Source organism: Mizuhopecten yessoensis, unplaced genomic scaffold (assembly GCF_002113885.1).
Source record: "Mizuhopecten yessoensis strain PY_sf001 unplaced genomic scaffold, ASM211388v2 scaffold11019, whole genome shotgun sequence".
Lineage (NCBI taxonomy): Eukaryota > Metazoa > Mollusca > Bivalvia > Pectinida > Pectinidae > Mizuhopecten > Mizuhopecten yessoensis.
The window spans coordinates 477108-497899 of record NW_018408838.1 but is presented as its reverse complement, the minus strand read 5'-3'; the positions used below and the strand labels follow the sequence as shown (position 1 = coordinate 497899).

The following is a 20792-nucleotide window of genomic DNA, read 5'->3' as shown; positions in this document are numbered from 1 at the left end:
TTTAATTAAAAGTCACTTTGTACAAAGAAAACAAAAAGTTTTCGTAAATTACATTTTGTACCAAGAAGAAACAATGTTTAATTTAATGCCAGTTTGTACCAAGAAAACAAAATGTTTTGATAAATGAAATTTTGTATCAAGGAAAACAGAATGTGTAATTTAATACCAGTTTGTACCAAGAAAAACAAAAACATTTTATTAAATGTCACTTTTTACAAAGAAAACACACATTTTTTTTTTAAATGTCATCACCTTGAACCGAGAAACAAAATGATTTATATGTATTAAATGTCATATTGTACTAAGAAAAAAAAAGATTTACACGTATTAGATGTCACCTTGTACCAAGAAAACAAAAATATTTGATTAAAAGTCACTTTGCACCAAGAAAACAAAAATATTTAATTAAATGTCACTTTATACGAAGAAAAGACATAGAAAATATGTAATATGTATAATATTTTTTTTTATTGTTCTGTATCAAAATTTTCAACTTTGAATGCTTTATTATATCAATAAGGTCACCTTAAAAATAAATACTTAAATTTCGCCCTTTAGTGAAACGCCACTTGTATATAGTGAATCGTAAGGCACGGCTAACGCAACCTCATATATATTGTATAGAAGCGTACCAAATTCTTGTATCAGATATAGAAACAGAACGCCATCGAGATATCATTCAACGCATCGAGATATCATTCAACGCATCGAGATATCATTCAATGCATCGAGATATCATTCAACTCATCGAGATGGAATGTTTCAATCCGATCAAAATGCAATGTTCTATTATAATTCATGTTTTAACTAGAACCGTTTCTTATTCACGACAACAGGGAAACTATGATTAAACTTAACAGAGAAACCCATGCCTTTACCATGACTTTGTATAACTACTACGTAGACGAGTACACTCTTACGTATTAACAAGGTCACGAACATGACCTTTCTGGCGGATTGTAGCCTGTTTAGAAAATACATGGGAAGACTCGGGAATCGTGCAATATTTTCGAAGATAGTTTGTATTATGCGTCACATATACACAATTCGTCATGGTTCTTCAACTCAAAACTCAAAGATTAGCCTTAATGAATGACTTGTGATCGAATAACGGTTGGTAGAAGGTGGAACAGTTTAAGTTTTAAAGATCAAGTTCGGAGGGACAAACATGGTAATGAAGCAAGAATGAAAGATACTTCGTGGTTAAGGTGTGTACTGTTCTAGATCCAAACAATACAACAAATGAATACCAAAGACAGAGTGTGAAATCGATAAATACGAATAGTATCACAATGTTAAACGAAGGGACAATCTAGTGAGGCGATATCAAATTGATACCCAGATAACAATTAAATATAGATATTGCTCGGATGACATATGACTAATTTCGCTATTGATAACCTGATTGATAAACCATGGTCAGCTTAAACTGCAAAGGTACACATTTAAACATCACAGCTCCATCCCTCAGTCCAGAATTACGGCTTGCAGGATTATATCATTTACTGTTCTATATATCCTATAATGTATACATACTATAACCGCTATCTGGCAGTATCTAACCGGTAGTGTCGAAGGTTAGTGTACTGTCTTTACTTCAGTACAGATAACGTACATAAGTACAGAGAACGCTGCACGAGACATGACATGACTCCCTTCCGTTATCAGATAGTGCCCACTAAACACAGAGTCTGATACAGGTTATCGCGCGTTGTATACAATACCGGTATTTATGATAATATAGAATTGATCGATGACTCATATTACAAACATAAAAAACACATTACAAACGAAAAATAAGTTTCAGTTAATCAGAGAAAGAACATGTTTAAACAACATTATAATATAAAAGTGTCACGAAAGTAAGCTACCATTGGCGTGCTTTGTTTACAGCGAGAGATAGGACAATGGACATAAGGAATAATGCTGGCGATACGGAAGTAAGCCCGGCACTAGATGGAATGGTGGTATTGGGGGGCGTCGAGTGGGTTACAGCAACATTAGTAGGGTTTGTTCTAGTAACAATAGTTGGGTGGGATCCGGTAACAGCTGTTGGTGTCGTCCCATTTGTGGCGGCTTCTGATGTTTCCATGGTTGTCAGGTTCAGCGAGGTAGTGGTCGGGTTCACCGAGGCAGTTGTCATAGTACTCATTGTAACTGAATCTGTTGCAGCCAATGTGCTTCAAAACAAATCCGGACAGAAATATAAAACGAATAATGCACAAAATGAATTATTATTTTCATAACTGTTATTATTATTTCTATTAAAACCACACTCTTTAATTATAGTAAAATAATAATATACGGATCCGAGAATGACTCTAATAATATAAAGTTTCATAAACTTTATTGCATTTTTTTATTCGGAACGTCACGTACTGATGTGTTTTGTTTCATAAGTATGAATTGCATCTGAAGAAGCAAGTTTATTGTTTTGTCTGTATCATTCTTCGACACTCTAGTATAAATTCATAGCATGTATACGTGAAAACACACTTACATATTTGTAAAATTGTTACAAGAGGTCAGCTTGGAAAATGTACTTACCTATCAAATGTCTGGCTACATAGAAGGACCAGGACGACAACCGGATAAAACATTCCCGTGGTCATGTTTGATCTATATAACTATATCTGCAACGTAATGAAAACAATGTATTTCGTAAAATCATATTCTAAATTTTACTTTTGAATATAATAGGAGATGGGTTCCCTACGTTATTTGGCGATGAATGAATAACATTAATACAAAATATAAAGTGTCATGGTTACTTTGCAAGTGAGCATAGCTTCCAATCGACGCTAACTAAGGTAAACACCGTTAGCTGTGTTTTGGACACGATCGGACATGTTATTAACTGTTCAGCGTTTCAATCTCTACACGATATTTTAGTTCATATTTTACAACCTTGCACTATTCTGACTTTCAAAGACTAGCCTGCTGCTGATTTTATAAGATAGACGATGCTAAATATTATTATAATTCTGATTCTACAAATGCTTGTTCTATACTTAAAGATTATTTTGACCCTATATGCCCATAGTTGTGGATAGTGGGGCCACTGGATAGGTGATATCTGGATAGTGGGACCACTGGATAAGTGCTCTCTGGATAGCGGGACCACTGGATAAGTGATATCTGGATAGTGAGACCACTGGATAAGTGATATCTGGATAGTGGAACCATTGGATAAGTGATATCTGGATAGTGGGAGCACTGGATAAGTGATATCTGGATAGTGGGACCCCTTGATAAGTGATATCTGGATAGTGGGACCACTGGATAAGTGATTTCTGGATAGTGGGAGCACTGGATAAGTAATATCTGGATAGTGGGACCACTGGATAAGTGCTCTCTGGATAGCGGGACCACTGGATAAGTGATATCTGGATAGTGGGGCCACTGGATAAGTGCTATCTGGATAGGGGGACCACTGGATAAGTGATATCTGGATAGTGAGACCACTGGATAAGTGATATCTGGATAGTGAGACCACTGGATAAGTGATATCTGGATAGTGAGACCACTGGATAAGTGATGTCTGGATAGTGGGACCATTGGATAAGTGATATCTGGGTAGTGGGACCACTGGATAAGTGATATCTGGATAGTGGGGCCACTGGATAAGTGCTATCTGGATAGGGGGACCACTGGATAAGTGATATCTGGATAGTGGGAGCATTGGATAAGTGATATCTGGATAGTGGGACCCCTTGATAAGTGATATCTGGATAGTGGGACCACTTGATAAGTGATATCTGGATAGTGGGACCACTTGATAAGTGATATCTGGATAGTGGGACCACTTGATAAGTGATATCTGGATAGTGGGACCACTGAATAAGAGATATCTGGATAGTGGGAGCATTGGATAAGTGATATCTGGATAGTGGCACCACTGGATAAGTGATTTCTGGATAGTGGGACCATTGGATAAGTGATATCTGGGTAGTGGGACCACTGGATAAGTGATATCTGGATAGAGGGACCACTGGATAAGTGATATCTGGATAGAGGGACCACTGGATAAGTGATATCTGGATAGTGGGAGCATTGGATAAGTGATATCTGGATAGTGGCACCACTGGATAAGTGATTTCTGGATAGTGGGACCCCTAGATAAGTGATATCTGGATAGTGGGACCATTGGATAAGTGATATCTGGATAGTGGGACCACTGGATAAGTGATATATGGAAAGTGGGACCATTGTATTAGTGCTATCGCAATAGTAGGACCACTGGGTAAGTGTCATCGCGATAGTAGGACCACTGGATTAGTGATATCTGGATAGTGACTAGAATAGTGATATATCGATAGTTGGACCAGTGGATTAGAAATATTTTAACAGTTGTACAACTGGGTTTATGATATCTGGATAGTGAGACAACTAGGTAAGTGCTATCTCGAAAGTTGGACAATTGGATTAGTAATAGTAGTAAAAGCTTGATAGTGTGACGACTTGATTAATGCCATCTGGATAGTGAGGCAACTGGGTTATTGATATCTGGATAGTGAGACAACAGGTTGATTGATATTAGGATAGTTTGACAACTTGACTATTTATAGCTGGATAGTGGGACAATATGATTAATGGTATCTGAAAAGTGAGATAATGTACCTGGCCTAGTATTAATATCTGAATAGTTGAACAACAGGATAAGTGATATATGGATAGTTGGAAAACCAGATAAGTGTAAAACTCATGAACTAGGCTGGGTATTGGAACAACCTCTTAAGTGATGATTGGAAAGCGGGACAACCGGATTAGCTGTTACTAGATTGTTAGTGGATTGATCGTGACTGATTTAGTGCTGAATTAAGTTGGCTGGATCAGAGGTGATTTAGTGCTAAGTAAATAGGTTTTGATAACTGCTGACTGGATTAGTGATGGATTAATGCAGACTGGATTAGTGATGGATTAGTGCTGACTGGATTAGTGACGGATTAGTGCTGATCGGATTAGTGATGGATTAGTGCTGACTGGATTAGTGATGGATTAGTGCTGATTGGATTAGTGATGGATTAGTGCTGAATGGAATAGTGATGGATTAGTGCTGACTGGATTAGTGATGGATTAGTGCCGACTGGATTAGTGACGGATTAGTGCTGATCGGATAGTGATGGATTAGTGCTGACTGGATTAGTGACGGTTTAGAGCTGATCGGATTAGTGATGGATTAGTGCTGACTAGATTAGTGATGGATTAGTGCTGACTGGATTAGTAACGGATTAGTGCTGACTGGATTAGCGACGGATTAGTGCTGACTAGATTAGTGATGGATTAGTGCTGACTGGTTTAGTGACGGATTAGTGCTGATCGGATTAGCGATGGATTAGTGCTGACTGGATTAGTGATGGATTAGTGCTGACTGGATTAGTGACGGATTAGTGCTGACTGGATGAGTGAATAATTAAGGTTGGGTATTAGGTGATCAGAGTAACAAAGCTCGACAATATGTCGTGCTGTCAAATTATCAATTACATTCGATAAAGCTTCCAACAGAAGCATTACAAGGGACAATATGTTCATAGTCCTATTGCTACCGAAACGTGTACATTTACATACGGTTGCGATCCCTACTGACTTTGTATCGTATGTTGTGGTGAAGGCACACCTGATACAGAGACCCACGTTGGAGCAACGACAGATAAAGAACAGCCGGAAGTGTGGCGGTCAACAGATCGATCGCTTTTAAAAATGTCTTTTTACAGTATGCTTGGAACCAGACTTGAACTTTTTTTCTTCTGAATTCCTTCATTATCATATATTAACGTCTTTTGTAGATGCTAGAATGAACGTTTGTGGTGATTTTTACAATGCGTTTAAACTTTTGGTATGTCTAGAAATTCATGAAATTGTTAATGAAAATATTTCCTCAGATGGTGTGTTAAGCTGCACGGGACACATGTCCCAAAGTTAATCGCAAACTATGATGTCAAGTAAAGGGCGTGTATTGTTTCTAAAAATAGCATTTACATCAGATAGAAAAGTATGTGCAATATCCAACATTATTTATTCCTATTTAAACTCTTTTTTCTAAATATTAACATATTCCCGCTCAGTTTCCTTACATATATGATTTATTAACACATACAACAAGTATTGGTTAGATAATTCACACGCTTTGAAACGCATTTTGTGTACCACATACACGCCAAACATCAATTTCCTATCCTACGCAACAGAGCCCAATGCTCATTTTATTATAAACCGTTTTTTTTGCAGCATAGAATAAAACAATATTACATGTATTTATTGTTACAGAGTATATATTAACTGTTATATTACATATATTTAGGTTACAGAGTATATATTAACTGTTATATTACATATATGTACTGTTACAGAGTATATATTAAGTGTTATATTACATATATGTACTGTTATAGAGTATATATTAACTGTTATATTACATATATGTACTGTTACAGAGTATATATTAACTGTTATATTACATGTATTTACTGTTACAGAGTATATATTAACTGTTATATTACATGTATGTACTGTTACAGAGTATATATTAACTGTTATATTACATATATGTACTGTTACAGAGTATATATTAACTGTTACATAGAATATAAAAACTGTTACAAAGTAGATATATCAGAATACGTGGTCGATATAAACTGTCACGCAGTAGATATAAACTGTATACATGGTATAAACAACCTATCACGTATACATAGAATATACTACTTGTTACATAGAAGATTTAAGCTGTTGCACAGTAGATATACACTGTTTACATGGTATATACGAACTATTACATTGTGGATATAAACTGTTACATAGTATAAAAGAAACTGGTTCATGGTAGATATTAACTTATATTTTATGTAACCAGATGACGATCATGGGAGAACCAAATAGTATTGTTACAACCAGGAAGTTGTCGACCAAGTAATGGGGGCCTTTGCTTTGTATTAAATATCAAGGCATCTAATGTATATAAACTAGTAATTACCAAAATATCTGTTGTTAATTGATTGCCAAAATATCTGTTGATAATTGATTATTAAAATATCTGTTGTTCAGTGGTTACCACAATATCTGTTGTTAAGTGATTACCACAATATCAGTTGTTAATTGATTACCAAAATTTCTGTTGTTAATTGATTACCACAATATCTGTTGTTAAGTGATTACCACAATATCTGTTGTTAAGTGATTACCACAATATCTGTTAAGTCATTATCATTTTGTTCGTTGTTTTGTCACTATTACAATGTTTCTACATGTTGAGATAAAACACTTATTACAACGATATGGATATTAAACAAAATTAAATTGTTTATTTATCCAATATTTACAACATGAAATATAATATTTAAAATAATAGTGAAAGGTTTACGCACCCGAGTATGGCAGTCTCTCCCAGCTCATGCAACCCAGAATGTGACGAGATAACGCTGAGATATGTGGTTATCTCCGACTGCTCTGACGGCCATATCACGGGGTACACCTTTTTAAAGTTTTGGGTAGATTTGTAACAAAGAAAACAACCCGTTGTTGTGGCAATACATGCACATTGAGGAAATTCCACAATCTCATAGCAACGCTGTAATCTCTGGCCTGCTTCCTTTGTCCCAACTATTTCCCTCTTCCTATACTATTTTTCTATCTACTCTTTTCTTACTTGCAATAAGGTAATTTGTTTTGTTTGTTAAATTTGTTTCCTTATACATTGTACAAAATATGATATTGTTTATTTTTTTTGGGTTGACTACAATTTAATAATGTTTATTTCATGCTTATTCATGGTATATTTTGTTTGACAACAATGTACATTGTAATATTGTTTATTTCTCTTTGACAACGATACACTATTGTTAACTTACTCTTTGATAACATTATAATATTTTGTTTACTAAAGTGTAATATTGTGGTTTTTTATTGTTTATTTCTCTTTGACTACAATATATATTATTTTTAGTCTGTTCTTTTACTACCATGTATTATTGTTTATTTTTTCTTTAATTATAACGGTATTTTGTTTACTTTTTCATTGACTACAATGTGAGATTGTTTACTATTTCTTTGATTCCAAGTTAATATTGTTAACTTATTTTTTAACTACAATGTAATATTATTTCAATATTGCTTATTTCTCTCAGCGTTTAATTTACACGCAATATTGTTCCATTGGTGTTGTTTTTACATTACATTGTATATGTCTCTACCTGCAATAAAATAAAATTCAGTCCAAATTGCATTTATCAAGTTCATATCACATTGCAAATTGAAAAGAGTGAAACCAATTTTCAATGTGTTCTGATATATAGAAATACAGTAGAGGAGTAAACGGCAAATAAATGTTATTACAAATTCGAACGTTTTATACTCAGCAGATTTTTCATTTAACTTGTATTTGTGTTAAACACGTCATAATGTATTCTATCTGAAAGAAAGTTCTCTTCCATGAGGAAAGGATTATGCACAGAAAGGACTTTCCTCTGGTAGATGCCGAACGCGACGATAACATTAGGCCGGAAGTAAATACCGACCAATTCGAAATAAACACAACGTGGAGAATGAATCAGTAGGGAACTTGTGCGACACCTAGATCACTTGGTATTTCAACGCTTCCAACTCCGCCTTCATTACAGGAGAAGGCTATGAACACATGAAATGTGTTTCTCAAAGGCCTCTGGATCCGTTGTTCCTGGCACCTTATATTATTTATAGAAGTTGACCAACGAGGTATTGCCAACGTCTAGTGCATGTACTTGTAAGTGGAAAACTGAGGCGACTAGGCGCTCTATAAACGGGTCATTATAGTTACTTTTCGACGCTCTATGATCAGGCTTTTATAGTAACTTTTCGACGCTCTATGATCAGGTTTTTATAGTAACTTTTCGACGCTCTATGATCAGGCTTTTATAGTAACTTGTCGACGCTCTATGATCAGGTTTCATTATAATAACATTTCGACGCGTATGCATCTGCAGGACTTTCGACTCTCACAAGTAGCCAAGACAAACAGACGATTTGATTTCATTTATTTATTTATTCATTCATTTATTTCGATCTTTTTGTAGTTTTTATCGGTAATTGTTATTTTGAATGTCTTAATTTCCTCGAAATATTTGTTTGTATCTTTAAGCGTAGTGATCTCCCTTAGCAAACAAAATGTTCTATTAATAAGACACCAAATGAAATCAGACACCATTTTCAAGCCGAGTCTAAGTCTTCTTCATCAACAATAAGCTACAAAGGTTTATCCTATAAAGGCCTTCTTTAGCAGCAGTGTCTTATACAGCACAAGCCCTGTCTATCAGCAGTGCCTTATACAGACTAATATCAGTACAAACCCTGTCTATCAGCAGTGCCGTATACAGACTTATACCAATACAAACCCTGTCTATCAGCAGTGCCTTATACAGACTAATATCAGTGCAATCCCTGTCTATCAGCAGTGCCTTATACAGACTGATACCAGTACAAGCACTGTCTATCAGCAGTGCCGTATACAGACTAATACCAATACAAGCCCTGTCTATCGGCAGTGCCTTATACAGACTAATATCAGTACAAGGCCTGTCTATCGGCGGGGCCGTATACAGACTAATATCAATACAAGCCCTGTCTATCAGCAGTGCCTTATACAGACTAATATCAGTACAAACCCTGTCTATCAGCAGTGCCTTATACAGACTGATATCAGTACAAGCACTGTCTATCAGCAGTGCCGTATACAGACTAATACCAATACAAGCCCTATCTATCAGCAGTGCCTTATACAGACTAATATCAGTACAAACCCTGTCGATCAGCAGTGCCTTATACAGACTAATATCAGTACAACCCCTGTCTATCAGCAGTGCCTTATACAGACTAATATCAGTACAAACCCTGTCTATCAGCAGTGCCTTATACAGACTAATATCAGTACAAGCCCTGTCAATCAGCAGTGCCTTATACAAACTAATACCAATACAAGCCCTGTCTATCAGCAGTGCCTTATACAGACTAATACCAATACAAGCCCTGTCTATAATCAGTGCCGTATAAACACTAATACCAATACAAGCCCTGTCTATCATCAGTGCCGTATACATACTAATATCAATACAAGCCCTGTCTATCATCAGTGCCATTTACAGACTAATACCAATACAAGCCCTGTCTATCATCAGTGCCGTATACACACTAATACCAATACAAGCCCTGTCTATCATCGGTGCCTTATACAGACTAATAACAATACAAGCCCTGTCTATCATCAGTGCCGTATACAGACTAATACCAATACAAGCCCTGTCTATCAGCAGTGCCGTATGCAAACTAATATCAGTACAAGCCCTGTCTATCAGCAGTGTCTTATACAGACTAATATCAATACAAGCCCTGTCTATCAGCAGTGCCTTATACAGACTAATATAAGTACAAGCCCTGTCTATCAGCAGCGCCTTATACAGACTAATACCAATACAATCCCTGTCTATCAGCAGTGCCGTATGCAAACTAATATCAATACAAGCCCTGTCTATCAGCAGCGCCTTATACAGACTAATACCAATACAAGCCCTGTCTATCATCAGTGCCGTATACAGACTAATACCAATACAAGCCCTGTCTATCATCAGTGCCGTATACAGACTAATACCAATACAAGCCCTGTCTATCATCAGTGCCGTATACAGACTAATACCAATACAAGCCCTGTCTATCAGCAGTGCCGTATACATACTAATATCAATACAAGCCCTGTGTATCAGCAGTGCCGTATGCATACTTATATCAGTACAAACCCTGTCTATCAGCAGTGCTTTATGCAAGCTAATACCAATACAAGCCCTGTCTATCAGCAGTGCCTTATACAGACTAATATCAATACAAGCCCTGTCTATCATCAGTGCCGTATACAGACTAATACCAATACAAGCCCTGTCTATCAGCAGTGCCTTATACAAGCTAATACCAATACAAGCCCTTTCTATCAGCAGTGCCTTATACAGACTAATACCAATACAAGCCCTGTCTATCAGCAGTGCCTTATACAGACTAATATCAATACAAGCCTTGTCTATCAGCAGCGCCTAATATAGACTAATACCAATACAAGCCCTGTCTATCAGCAGTGCCTTATACAAGCTAATACAAATACAAGCCCTGAATATCAGCAGTGCCTTATACAAGCTTTTACCAATACAAGCCCTGTCTATCAGCAGTGCCTTATACAGACTAATATCAATACAAGCCCTGTCTATCAGCAGTGCCGTATACAGACTAATATCAATACAAACCCTGTCTATCAGCAGTCCCTTATACAGACTAATATCAGTACAAGCCCTGTCTATCAGCAGTGCCGTATACAGACTAATACCAATACAAGCCCTGTCTATCAGCAGTGCCTTATACAGAATAATATCAACACAAGCCCTTTCTATCAGCAGTGCCCTATACAAGCTTTTACCAATACAAGCCCTGACTATCAGCATTGTTCTATTCAGGCTAATGTCAATACAAGCCCTGTCTATCAGCATTGTTCTATTCAGGCTAATACCAATACAAGCCCTTTCTATCAACATTATTCTATACAGGCTTATGTCAATACTGTCTATCAGCATTGCCCTATACAGGCAAATACAAATACAAGCCCTGTCTAACAGCAGTGTCCTATACAAGCTAATACCAATACAAGCCCTGCCTATCAGCTGTGCTCTATACAGGTAAATACCAATAAAAGCCCTGTCTATGAACCTTTCCAATTAGTACAATTTAAGAGAGATTTAAAGCCTTTAAACCCGCTTAATCTGCAATGCCCTTTTACATACTTAATCTTACAAAATTATGTATAAATCATATTTGTCCCTCAACAGTGCCCCATATTGACAAAAACGTACCTGAGCTCCCCCTTCACAATGCCCTGTACATGAAACTTTTAAAGCTCTCCCCTTTAACAGCGCTCTATACAGCTTAAGTCCTACACAAGCCCTCTTGACTGCAGTTTATCATCTTTACAGCCGGTGTGGTTATTTGGCAGAAGGTGGGGTATCTGACACAAAGGTTGTCCCTATATGATCACTTGTTGCTGAAACGATTTCATTATTACACTGATGAGGACAAAGGTGACAGTATACACTGACAGACTCGTGGACACACTTCCTGCACGCGACAAAGCGTTGTCAATTATAATCATGGTTGGAACGGTTTTCCTCCAAAAGTTAACACGCTTTTCAAACATTTTGGTTTTACGCGTGCATGGCGTGTCCAGGTCGATGTAGGCACCAGCTGAAGGAGTGTAGGCCGGCCAATTGACATCCGTCGGCCACCCGACATTTGGGTCCCTGCAACACCGTAAGAAATTATATTACCGACTTGGGTGTCAAGCAATGGTATTTCAATCACTAGGCCTGTTAAATACAATGTATTTTCTGAACGAAGAGCTCCGACTAAATTTCAGTATGATATAAACTATATTTTCTTCTGAACAATGGGTTCCCAAATAAATTTAAGAATTATCTTACTTTTATTTACGTGAATCAAAGGAAATTCAAAGGGTTTCAACTGAATTTCAGTATCATGCAAACTCTGCTTTTTACTGAACAAAAGGTTTAGACCGAAATTCAGTATTACCGTACCTCTGTTTGTCTATTACACGAATGGTCCAACTAAATTTAATTACCATCTAACACTTTTTTTTGTCTGCACAATAAAAGTTTCGAAACAAATTTTAGTTTCCCCCACCTCAATTGGTCTGCAATAGAAAAGGTTCGAAATGAATTTCAGTATATAGTACGGTCATGAATTGAATATCTATATTTAGGAATTTTATTAATGTTTCTTTACGTGTAACAGAATGATAACTCGACGAGTATCCTTCAACATAGGGAAGGGGCATGCACGTGTCTCGATATGCTACGTGTAACCACACGCACTTACGCACATGCACACACGCGCGCATATACTTACACAGACGGACAAACACACAATGTAAGTCCTTATGGAATGTTTAGAACTTTTTGTTGCATAAGATATAACAGTATTTTGTTTGAAATAATGAAATAATGTCGTATATCACCGAACATCTATCTTTAATACCAAATTCGCCTAAAAGGTATTGTAATAGCTATATAGTAACAGTTATTAATAGTGATCTCAAATATGAAAAGACACAAAAAAGAAATTCCCAAGTAAGCATATGATATATTGAAGATTGGTTTAGCTTTCAACATAGATATATGTAATTGAGACTTTCTACTCAATTTTTGTTTACTAGATCGATAGGTTATGATTACAAATAAAGACACTTGTTACACCCCGATATTCGACTCACCCGCTGCTGGCGAAGTTAGTCCAATAAGTAAGCATATCCAGTGATAATTTCAAATCTTGTTGTTGTACACCGGGTCTAATTTGGGCTCCAAATAAGTATGGGATTTCTGAAAAATGCCCTGGACCTTCCAGCCAAGAAGGATAGGGCTCGCCGGCTCCCCATCCGGCATTTCTGGTCAACAAGAACTGAAATGTTTTCGACTGTGTGTTTCCCTGGGCATGGACATTCAGCGTGTATATGGCGGGGACAAAAAAGAAAAAGTCACCATACATTTCAACCGCCTTGTTTCCCTGTTCCGCCATTGTTGTCGTATTCCCGCCATTAATGCTATACATGCTGCACACAGCGGAAATGACATCAGAGTGGTTTCCTAGCCAGTCACCAACTATTCCGGGGATGATCAAATCGCACAAAATTCGAGAGGGAATTCCAAGTGTAAGATTGTAGTTATAAAAACTCTGCAGTGCTTTAAGATTTTCGTCTAGTATTAATGATCCCTCGGACTGTACGTTGCCGACAACCACATTTAACGACCGGAAGAATTTATATGCTAGTGAAGATTTGTTACCGAGTAGATTTGAGGGTGTATCTATTAAAAAGTCACCGTCTACTACAGGAGCAAGAAGCAAAATATAATGCGTTTTGTTGTCATTTGTAGTGCTAGTATGGATTGCATTTTGTATCACTTCTGCAGGTTTTGTCCTTAAGCAGTCGACAAGTCCAGCAGAAGTTTTAGCTGTACATCCGATAGCTGCTCCGATGACTCTCGCGGCTTGTTTAGCAAACGGTGAGGTGGCAAAGACGGAATTAGCCACTCCGCTGTGTGCCATTGCCTGGTTAAACACGCCCTTGTTTGGAGCATACAGACACTGTAGGGCGACACTGAACCCCCCGGCGGACTCTCCAAAGATGGTGAAACGTTGGGGATCACCGCCAAACATGCGAATATTTATTTTTACCCATACGAGGGCCATTCGTTGGTCCCAGAGACCGTAATTTCCTGGCGACGAACCGTCTTGCGTGCTCATGAATCCCATAAAACCTAATCGGTAGTTCATGGTCACCACTATAGCGTCACCAAAAATAGCAAGGTATGATCCATCGTAGATCTGACCACTTCCGGATATATAAGCACCACCATGTATAAACACCATTACCGGTTTATTATCCGATGCCGACGTGTTAAGCGGGACATACACGTTGAGAAATAGACAGTCTTCCGACATGCTGACATTTTTAGGGTTGTCCTGCATACATATTGGTCCAAACTCGGTACCGTCTAGTACACCAGCCCAAGGAATACGACCGATTGGTTTCTTGAATCGTAAGTCTCCTACAGGAGGTTTGGCGTAGGGTATTTTTCTATATTGATACACAGAGGAATTGAAGGCCGGAACGGGGACCAATATACCGCGAACCTTGCCCGCCGGCAGGGTAACCACGTGTGTAGCATTCTGACAAAAAAATGGAGCAACTAATGATATAAGAATCAGAAGATGTGGTAAAGTCGGAGACATAATCCCGGGGGTGATCCTGATCAAAAGAAAAAAAAAAGAATAGTAATAATTGCTAAAGTACAGGTTAGATAACGATACATTATTATATTGGAATTTTTACACTGTTGACCATTTGTACTTAAAAACAATGTAGACGCAACGAATACATGTATATAGGGCAGTAAATGCTTACTTTGTGAACTAAGTTACTTTCTTACTAAATAAATACTTATTTAGTGATAGTTGCACTTTATAACTTCATGAACATGTTTATTCTAAATGTGGTACATTATTACAGTTAACAAAAATCAATATCTGACGATAGCAACAATCATAAGTTGGTAACTTTTCATAAAACCTTGAATGGATTACAATTGTATATCAGTTAATTGTTGTGGGTGAATACAATGCGTTTATCTTACTTAACCATGTGATTACTGGATGTCATTTTGATTGAATAATTAATGCATGCCTTCTGTTTATAGTAAATGAATATCAAATGCTGAATTTGTTCCAAAATAAAGCATTAAAACATTTTATTAATATAAATAAATTAGGTAATTTTATGTGCATTATGAGAATTTGCAGAAATATCAATTCCGCCACTAAAGCACTATTTTGGTTTGAATTTATAGGACACTGATAAGGGTTCCCCATGGTCCTTTCTTAATGAGAGAAGAGGTTCAATTCTAATAATAGGAGTAAATGGTAAACATTTGGCTGACGAATCATACAAATATACTCTAGAATTAGCAATAGCATTATTAATGCTGAACTGTGCAACTTATCTTAGTGCTAGAGCCATAACTCCTTGTACAGCTGATGGAAAACGGTCCAGGATTTATGTATTTTTAATCTTTCTTTTTATACATTATCGTCGCAAATTAACTGCGAATTTATCAGGTCAATTAAACCGAAATTCATTCTGTATTAGGTAATTAAGAAAATGTAAATGTTTCGGATGATTTTATATTTTCGTCGAAATCATTCTATGATTATATAGTTGATGGAAAATGTTTCGCATACTTTGCAATATATTGATAATAAGGTATTCTTAATTGGTGTGCATCCTTTAAATCAATAGAATGTATGTAAACGTGTTCCAATAGTTGGTGACATTATGACTGTTCACATACATTGGGGCAATATCATTTTATTTATTGTATGAAACATTGACAATTTATGAATTGCACTTCTAATGTAAAACGGTGTCTGTTCATATGTGTAGTAAATCCGTTTTGGTATATAAGGGTTTTAACTTCTTCTATTTTTTCGCCATTTGAAGAAGCATAAAAAATGAACAATAACTGCATATACGACTATTCATTATTACATGTACTACTGATAACCGTGGTGGACCTCCTTGTATAACACCAGGTTGAGTGACGGGGGTATTCTAACAAAAAGGCAGATAAATGTCACAGGCGAATGTAATTTTGAAAACGAATGATGATTGTGTATAGTGTATAAGATTACTGTTATCTTGATACAAAATATGTCATATTGATATACATGAAGTAAGCAAAGTGATACTTTAAATGAGAAAAACATGCAAAATGGTCACAAAGTTTGAAATCTATTTACCATTGTCAACTTGCCTACGTATAGCTACAATAGTCTATATTGTATACTTCTTTAAAAGCTTTCCTTATATATACAGAATCATTTTTATGTAATATCAAAACCGGTAAAATATTGTTTAGCATGACGAACATGGCCAATGCACAATTTCACATAATCAGGAAGATGTTATTATTATTGCTTATAATGGTAAATACCGATACATTTTTTATTTTGTATCATACCAAAACACTTCATTATTTTATGCATGTTTAAAGCTATGTGCAGCAGTGATAACTCATAATTGTGTATTCTGCAAAAGTAATCTTTCCTACGGAGATCTACCTAAGGTTGAGATTGTGTTATAGAAAAGGTATGCAAATATATTAGACAATGAAATAATCTTAATTATAAAACTAATATCCACTTGCAATGGATTATTATTTAATTTGTCTTTTGCCCATTTATGCAACAAAATATGAAGGAATATTGCATTACTTTATACCTTTAACTGTAAACAAGTAAAGCGAGAATAGATATCCTTGTCAGACTCTCCTTACAAAAGTTATAAAAAAATATATTCCTCCAGCCATATATATTAGCTTACACTTTCTTCCTTAACCTTTTGTTTTAATTATAACCAATGATTCAGACAAAGAAAATAAGCTAATGTAATAATTGTTTCAACTAATTATCTTCTTCAACATTTTGTCATAAATGAACAGTCTTACCATTTCATAAATAGATAAAGCCCGCGTGGTTGGGCCAGTCCCGACGACTGAGACTCCCTCTAGCCATATGCATTACCGGTAGTTGTCTATCACCCTTTGTTTAAGTTCTACGATATTCCAAAATCAATTTGTACAACAACTGCTTCAGTTAGTTAAAGTAAATAACGATTGATACTTCGTTTACATATTACAAAGAAATGCTTTGAATAGGTTCGACGGCTTGCGTTGTAAACTTAAGCAATAACATGTTGAAATTCATATTTAAGAATTGATACAATGTTTACAATTTCCCTTAAACTTAACAATATATGTATTATATAGAGATAACAAGTATACATGTAATATCAACAAAGCAAAAATATTAGCTCAGTTTGATACGCAGCTTATAAATATGGCTGGAAGAAGTCTTTGTCGGTAGGGATTGGCCCAACCACTCAGACCCACTCTAGTCATACCTGTACGTATTCTAATATATTAACATTCCTAAAGTTTGTACTTATCATCACTATAGTAAGGGTAAAGGAAATGAAAAGAAGATGTCCAGATAGAATGTAAGAATGTGGTACCATTATATGTATGTTCGAGTGGAGTGTGGATGATTGATGTTAAAACAAAATCAAGTAAATATTTATTAAAAACAAGAAAACGAACGAACAAAATGCAGATGTACGATGATGAAATGGCTCGGTGTTAAGCACCAAATAATACAGATAGAGATATAGCAATAATGAAGTATAAGTGTAGCAGATATGCACTTAACAACCACATATTTACTAACATATTAACCTTTTTTTCAATAAGCGAAGGTCAAGGTCACCAATGTAAACAACCCACTTGCCAAATATCAAGACAAAGGGACTCCTTATTAACAAGAAACACAATCTAAATAAAAAGTGGAAAACAAGGTGTTTTTCTGGGGTTTTTTAAAATCAAAGGCTTTACAAATTTTCATGATAAAAATTACCGGTTGTCATTATTTTGGAAATTCCTGGTATTATTGGTAGCCAACTTTTAAGCAAGCAAGAAAAAAAGACTCGTTTTAGAACTACGTAAATTAACGTGTCAAAATGGTCATTCTATCATTAGTACAAGTTTAATGTAATTTCACATACTTTCCTGCTTAAATCTTCATTAAAAGAACAATTCTTCTTAAAATAGCGTACTTTTTGTATCAAAATAATAGTCGGAATATACGTTGCACACAGTAATGATATAATTCTTATAGTAATTGTGTCATTAAAATACTCTAGGAGGACTTGTATTATCACACCTTTAATATCCAAACAGGTGTAAGTCAATAAGGTCCCATTTGTCATAAAATGAATTCTGATTCAAGCTTACTATACCCATACCTTTTTGTATTTGTCTTGTTTTGAAATTCAAAACGGGGACCGACGATGATGTGTTTTCTCCATATGCGTTTACCCTACCTTTATAATTTACGGTGAAACATCTTGATAAGGGATATGAACAAAACCCGATTCGACAGATTGTTCATGTGAGTCAATTCTTGTGTGACGTATCGTTACAGCAAGTTTTTCATTCATATTCAGCTGTACTGACTGATAAGGTATATGAAACTGACATACACGTGTCCGTACATGGATGCAAACAAACTTACGTCGTCAATCGTGCGCGAAGTGTCCTCCTCCTGTGATCCGACGTGAACTCGCCTCAGAAGTAATTTGTTGTTGGGTTGAATTGACCAAGGAAGAAGCTAATTGATTCGACACTGCTATTTATGGGTCAAATAAGGGTACACTGACGTAGGACACAATGATGTTTGAGGACCACGTAGGGGTACACTGAGGTAGGACAAAATGATGTTTGAGGACCACGTAGGGGTACACTGACGTAGGACAAAATGATGTTTGAGGACCACGTAGGGGTACACTGACGTAGGACAAAATGATGTTTGAGGACCACGTAGGGGTACACTGACGTAGGACAAAATGATGTTTGAGGACCACTTAGGGGTACACTGAAGTAGGACAAAGTGATATTTGAGGACCATGAAAGGGTATACTGACGTAAGACACAATGTTGTTTAAAACCACGTTAGGGTACCCAGACGTAGAACACAACATTAATTGAGGACCACGTAAGGTTACATTATTGAAGGACATAATGCTGTTTGAGGACCACATAAGGGTGCATTGTTGTAGGACACAATGTTGTGTGAGGACCACGTAAGGGTATACTGACGTAGGACTCAATGTTGTTTGTGGACCACGTAAGGATATACTGACGTAGAACACAACGTTAATTAAGGACCACGTAAGGTTACATTATTGAAGGACATAATGTTGTTTGAGGACCACGTAAGGGTATACTGACGTAGGACTCAATGTTGTTTGAGGACCACGTAGGGGTACACTGACGTAGGACAAAATGATGTTTGAGGACCACTTAGGGGTACACTGAAGTAGGACAAAGTGATATTTGAGGACCATGAAAGGGTATACTGACGTAAGACACAATGTTGTTTAAAACCACGTTAGGGTACCCAGACGTAGAACACAACATTAATTGAGGACCACGTAAGGTTACATTATTGAAGGACATAATGTTGTTTGAGGACCACATAAGGGTGCATTGTTGTAGGACACAATGTTGTGTGAGGACCACTTAAGGGTATACTGACGTAGGACTTAATGTTGTTTGAGGACCACGTAAGGATACATGGACGTGGGACATAATGTTGTGTGAGGACCACGTAAGTGTACATGGACGAGGGACACAATGTTGTTTGAGGACCACGTAAGGGTATACTGACGTAGGACTCAATGTTGTTTGAGGACCACGTAAGGATACATGGACGTGGGACACAATGTTGTTTGAGGACCAGGTAAGGATATACTGACGTAGGACACAGAGTTGTTTGAGGACCACGTAAGTGTACATGGACGTGGGACACAATGTTGTTTGAGGACCAGGTAAGGATATACTGACGTAGGACACAGAGTTGTTTGAGGACCACGTAAGTGTACATGGACGTGGGACACAATGATGTTTGAGGACCAGGTCAGGGTATACTGACGTAGGACACAGTGTTGTTTCAGGACCATGTAAGGGTGCATTGTTGTAGGACACAGTGTTGTTTGAGGACCACGTAAGGGTGCATTGTTGTAGGACACAATGTTGTGTGAGGACCACGTAAGCGTACATGGACGTGGGACACAAGGTTGTTTGAGGACCAGGTAAGGGTATACTGACGTAGGACTGAATGTTGTTTGAGGACCACGTAAGAGTATATTGACGTAGGACTCAATGTTGTTTGAGGACCACGTAAGGGTATACTGGCGTAGGACACAGTGTTGTTTGAGGACCACGTAAGGGTGCATTGTTGTAGGACACAATGTTGTGTGAGGACCACGTAAGGGTATACTAACGTAGGACTCAATGTTGTTTGAGGACCACGTAAGAGTATACTGACATAGGACTCAATGTTGTTTGAGGACCAGGTAAGGGTATACTGACGTAGGGCACAATGTTGTTTGAGGACCACGTAAGGGTTTACTAACGTAGGACTCAAAGTTGTTTGAGGACCACCTAAGAGTATACTGACGTAGGACTCATTGTTGTTAGAGGACCAGGTAAGGGTATACTGACGTAGGACTCAATGTTGTTTGAGGACCACGTAAGGGTATACTGACGTAGGACTCAATGTTGTTTGAGGACCACGTAAGGGTATACTGACGTAGGACTCAATGTTGT

General features: G+C 36.9%; 1 protein-coding gene and 1 long non-coding RNA gene across 2 annotated transcripts; both read right to left on the bottom strand.

Moving 5' to 3' along the window:
• Positions 1-253: 253 nt before the first annotated feature.
• Positions 254-7466, bottom strand: LOC110464661. Its single transcript, XR_002464521.1, has 3 exons — positions 7365-7466; positions 2548-2633; positions 254-2180 (listed from the first exon to the last, which is right to left on the bottom strand). It is a non-coding gene; the product is annotated as an uncharacterized LOC110464661 (long non-coding RNA).
• A 1569-nt stretch (positions 7467-9035) lies between these two features.
• On the bottom strand, positions 9036-18850 carry LOC110464663 (acetylcholinesterase-like). The gene is made up of 3 exons (XM_021519999.1): positions 18697-18850; positions 13289-14821; positions 9036-12299 (listed from the first exon to the last, which is right to left on the bottom strand). The coding sequence occupies exons 2-3, from the start codon at positions 14803-14805 to the stop codon at positions 12026-12028; spliced, it is 1791 nt and encodes a 596-aa protein (XP_021375674.1). The 5' UTR covers positions 14806-14821; positions 18697-18850; the 3' UTR covers positions 9036-12025.
• Positions 18851-20792: the final 1942 nt, after the last annotated feature.

Bases quoted from the DNA above. Each gene is read 5' to 3' on its own strand.
- LOC110464663 (XM_021519999.1), bottom strand. From the start codon at position 14,805: ATGTCTCCGACTTTACCACATCTTCTGATTCTTATATCATTAGTTGCT. The intron at 12,300-13,288 runs GTGAGTCGAATA...ACGGTGTTGCAG, and splicing joins ACTAACTTCGCCAGCAGCGG to GGACCCAAATGTCGGGTGGC.